At 37.9% G+C, this 5151-nt stretch overlaps 1 protein-coding gene across 6 annotated transcripts in view; it reads right to left on the bottom strand.

The window, feature by feature from the left end:
• Positions 1 to 1246: 1246 nt before the first annotated feature.
• Positions 1247 to 5151, bottom strand: part of LOC136836282 (zinc finger CCCH-type antiviral protein 1-like) — a 28627-nt gene continuing 24722 nt past the window's right edge. For 5 of the 6 annotated variants that reach the window (XM_067100332.1, XM_067100334.1, XM_067100336.1 and 2 more), the window contains one exon: positions 2755 to 5151. This exon is cut by the window's right edge. In XM_067100332.1, the coding sequence (XP_066956433.1) occupies positions 2966 to 5151 (2186 nt within the window). In that variant the 3' untranslated portion in view covers positions 2755 to 2965. The other variant, XM_067100331.1, reaches the window with a different exon arrangement.

Here is a 5151-nt window from a genome sequence, read left to right as displayed (position 1 = left end):
AGTTTTACTGTGATTAGTACTAGCCCCTCAGTGATTAGATGTACACTGTTTCGCCGTGTTTAGGACTAGCCCTCGGTGATCAGATGTACCCTGTTTCACCGTGTTTAGTACTAACCCCTCCAGATCAGATGTGTTTTGCCATGTTTAGTACTAGCCCCTCAGGGATCAAATGTCCCTTAGTGAATTGGTGATTTCACCAATTCGTTGAAAATTCCCTGGTTCTCACAGTTTTAATGTAGCATATATATGATGACAAGCAAATAATACAGATAAAACGTCTGGTATTATCATGATCTCATCACTACGTCGTATATCGTATCCTTCCTCTTCAGACAGGGCGGGAAAAAGTTGTTCTTAACGAATAACACAAACGGGAGCTATAAAAGTTAAAGGCGTTGGACAACCAGCTGGGAACCACCATGAGGAACTCATTAATTGTAAAAGGTAGAAAGCAATGCTTCTGGGGCCCTGAGACCACTGCAAACCCTTAATGCTGTCTACAGTGTGCCACATAAAATGCATTATGAAGGAAAATAGTGCTGGACTGGCTTCATGACGTAACTGGCATCTTAACGACTATGGTCATCGACGAAGGCAAAATCTCTTTTGGTTATAAAACTGAGACTAAGAGGAAACGAGTTTTCTGTACAGTGTATGATGCTATGTGAAGCTCAGCCACGGTCCGCTGGTGGCCTGTATTGTTGGCACCTATAGCAGTGCCAGACGCACGATCATGACTAAATTTAACCTTAAATCAAATAAAAACTACTGAGGCTAGAGGGCTGCAATTTGATATGTTTGATGATTGGAGGGTGGATGATCAACATAACAATTTGCAGCCCTCTAGCCTCGGTAGATTTTAAGATCTGAGGGCGGACAGACAAATAGCCGTCTCAATAGTTTTCTTTTACATAAAACTAAAATCTAAATAGCAATGTTCCAAGAACAATGACTATTGATAATCCGTACATGCTTTGTAAATACTTCCATAACTTAAAAATAGGATCTATCACCGTCATGTGAAACGTATATAAAAAAATCTGATAATAATGAAGCTGAGATACAAATAGTCAGCGTGCAAAAGCGATACTTGTCTTCACGGGTCATTTGTTGGAATTAAATGAGCAGCTAATGATTTACCAGCCGCCATAAATGACTCTGGTCGAACAGCTTCGTTATACACGAATTTCTTGTACGAAACTTACTGGACACAGAAAACAAGAAGAGGGTCAATAAAAATACAATGTTAAACAGTGCATATATTTCTCCATTTTACAAGATATAATATATATGAGAACAATATGAAATAATGAATAAACTTTACATGCTTTTAACCTGTAATGGCATATATATATATATATATATATATATATATATATATATATATATATATATATATATATATATATATATATATATATATATATATGTATGTTTATGTGTAAGAACAATATGAAATTCACATGCTTTTAACCTGTAATGACAAAAAATATTCCTTTATATTTTAGACTACACTAGAGGAAGAATGCGTAGATCAGACAACCATTGCAAAAGAAATCAATTAGCACTCATCTATCTACTGAAAGATACTACAAAGCGATTTTTTATGCACTAAGAGAAAAATTCAAACATATTCCAATAGCAAATGAGGAAAGTTTTTAATATTTTTTTCGAATCTCCAGAGAATAACAGTAATGCCTATGGTGACTCATATGGAAAGGAGTGTCCACCGGAAAAAAATAACTTTACACATAGTGGCAACAACGAATATGGATCATTATCTCACCCTCCAAAACAATGATTTCCTGTGAATTATAATAATCATGATGTAAGCGAATCACTATATCAACCTCCCCAAGAGAATAATAATAATAATAATAATAATAATAATAATAATAATAATAATAATAATAATAATAATAATAATAATAACAATTAATTAATTTGAATAACACTCTCAACTTCTTTAACAGTAAATTCTTGCAGGAATTACATAAATGACAGGTATTACACAAGACAGCAGACACCTTCTAATTGTTCATGATTCGGAAGGGAGTTTGAACTTAACTGCAAACTGACGTTCATACTTAGAAAACAAAAAAATACTACTGCTGTGTTGATGTATTGACAAACACGAGAAATGCATCATGCTGCCTGGTAGGTAAAGTGACACCAATACAGTCTCATCGAATGACAACGTTATTTCCTTACCACTCCAAAATGACGACGCTGGATGAGGCGAAAAGGTATCTTGAGGTTTTGAGCCGTGGCGTTTCTTCTTGCACCCTCTCACTCATCTCCAAAGACTAATGGTTCTTTTTGCACCCTCTCACTCGTCTCCAAAGACTAATGGTTCTTTTTGCACCCTCTCACTCGTCTCCAAAGACTAATGGTTCTTCTTGCACCCTCACTCGTCTCCAAAGACTAATGGTTCTTCTTGCACCCTCACTCGTCTCCAAAGACTAATGGTTCTTCTTGCACCCTCTCACTCATCTCCAAAGACTAATGGTTCTTTTTTGCACCCTCTCACTCGTCTCCAAAGACTAATGGTTCTTCTTGCACCCTCTCACTCGTCTCCAAAGACTAATGGTTCTTCTTGCACCCTCACTCGTCTCCAAAGACTAATGGTTCTTCTTGCACCCTCTCACTCGTCTCCAAAGACTAATGGTTCTTCTTGCACCCTCTCACTCATCTCCAAAGACTAATGGTTCTTCTTGCACACTCTCACTCATCTCCAAAGACTAATGGTTCTCCTTTCACCCTCTCACTCATCTCCAAAGACTAATGGTTCTTCTTGCACCCTCTCACTCATCTCCAAATACTAATGGTTTTTCTTGCACCCTCTCACTCATCTCCAAAGACTAATGGTTCTTCTTGCACCCTCTCACTCATCTCCAAAGACCAATGGTTCAGATGGCGATGAAGTGAAGCTTGTATCTATATTGCAGAGTTGGAGTGGAATTCGTTAACATGGCTGATTCTTCGTTACATTACTGGTTACTTTAATTATATATTCAGGGTATATTTCTGTTACATCTGTTTTCCATTCGCCAATGTGTAACCTCCTGAGAAATAGCCCAAATCCACCCAACAGGTTGTTTGGGCGTACCGTGGAATTATCCAACAGAACACTACAGATTATTAAGTAATTGTGACCATTTTTTGTAGTCTTACAATATTTGTAAGCACTTGCAGCATCTTGTGAGAAGGGAATTCCTCTGCTCGGACAGCCGTTAGCTCGGGCATCAAAATTGTCATAGCAAATCTTTGGCAAGAGGCCAGGGCTGGTGCCATGGAAAAGTTGACACATTTTCTTACCTGAATTGCCTTCCTTGGAGAGGACGTTCTTTTGAAAGTTTTTCCAAAGTAGGGGATTCTGTATTCTACTAACTGTCACAACTTTAACTTCAGACGGCAGACTACCCTGGAAAAGATTAGCGACTTTCTTATATTCTGAGGAAGAGGGCAAGAGTTTCTCAATTCTAAGAACTTCACTCGGCGACATGACTTCCCAGTGTACTGGAAAATTGACAGGAACGTTGGGTAATTCACCAGACAGTTTGAAGTGTGGTTTAGGTCTCTTCCTCACATCTCGACATTGTTTTGTGTTTTGGTTGACCTGCGTCATTTTAGAGCAATCTAAGAAATATTTGTAGCATCCTGTATGGAAAGGAATTTTGGCAGAAGGATTTTCTAGAGACTGTTTCTCAATATCTCTGGAAGTGATACTACTTCTCATACCTGGGTTTTTAGTGCTGTCATACTGTCCATATAGTATCCATTTACCATTTATATCTTTGAAGTACCAATGATATTCATTTGCCTTGAGAGAGCATTCTGGAACAATTTGACTGCACAATCGACGTAATTGCAGTGTTTCCCCTAGGGATGAGCACCTTAACTTCATAAGCTGAAAATCAGCTGTCCATGTACTTCGACCCATTACATCCAGCAAAGCTTCATTTGGAAACTCATGTTTTGAGTCATCTACCACGGGAATTGTTACACCATCTTCATTAGGGTCACAGAATGCAAGCTCTAAACATTTAGCTTGCTCTGGCTGCAAGTTTAACCAAGAACATAAATTTTTGCATATTTGCCAACAATAATGTTGTTTTGCATGTAGCCTGTCACATCCAGTAGTCTCAAACTTACAGCTACTTTCTACAGAGTAAAAGCAAATTTCAGGAATTTTCACATCTCCTTTCTGTTGGTGAGCCCACCGACTTTTTAAAGTACTAATTGCCTGGGATGAATTGCCTCTTTTTCCTGGCAAAAGATGGGGGTACGGTCGTCTGCATACCTTACGCCTTACATTTGTCTGTAGATTAATCTGACACATATTGGTAAGGTCCAAAATATATTCAAAACATGAAGTTGAAAATTTGAGTGAAGCTGATGGATTTTTTGAGAAGTGCTTCTCTATATCTACAGATGAAAGACTACTTTTCATTTTGTCGTTTTGTGTGCTGTCCATACCTCCATACAGAATCCATTCCTGATTGATGTCCTTGAAATACCAGAGGTATGTACTTTCCTTTGTCATCTGTAATGGCATTTTCTCTGTACATAATCTCCTCAGATTTAGTGTTTTGTTCTGTGAAGTATTGTGAAGGGTCATTGACTCAAAATCTGCTTTCCATGTATCAGCACCTATTAATTTCAAGATATTTTTGGCCAGTGGATCTAAAATAGAAGCATTAGAGACCTGAAGACTTACGACATCACATGCTGGGTCACAAAAACTCCGTTCCAAATGCATTACTAAATCTTCATAAAAATTGTACCATTTTTTGTCCTCGCCCAAAACCTGCCAGTGAAAATGGCGCTTTGCATGAAGCCGTGGACATCCTTTCATTTCATTTTTACAGATACCTTCTACTGAATCAAAGCATATTTCGGGCAAAACAACATCCCCGCTAACCTCATTAAACCAAGAAGACTTGGATTTATGAGAAAATTCATGTTGAAGGTTTTTCCCCTGTGGATTACTTGGCATAGGAATGGCTTCAATGTTGGCTTTTGTAGGCTCATTATTTTGGTTTATATTTGTAGCACTAGCTTTTGAGTTTTTCTTTCTTGATATAAGCTGTCTCAGTTTTGGATTCAAACTCACCAGAATATGCAGAGTGTCCCTTGGAGTCTCATCTG

This window comes from Macrobrachium rosenbergii, chromosome 56 (assembly GCF_040412425.1).
Source record: "Macrobrachium rosenbergii isolate ZJJX-2024 chromosome 56, ASM4041242v1, whole genome shotgun sequence".
NCBI classification, from domain to species: Eukaryota; Metazoa; Arthropoda; class Malacostraca; order Decapoda; family Palaemonidae; genus Macrobrachium; species Macrobrachium rosenbergii.
The sequence above is the reverse complement of the archived record's forward strand: the minus strand, read 5'-3'. Positions and strand labels throughout refer to the sequence as shown.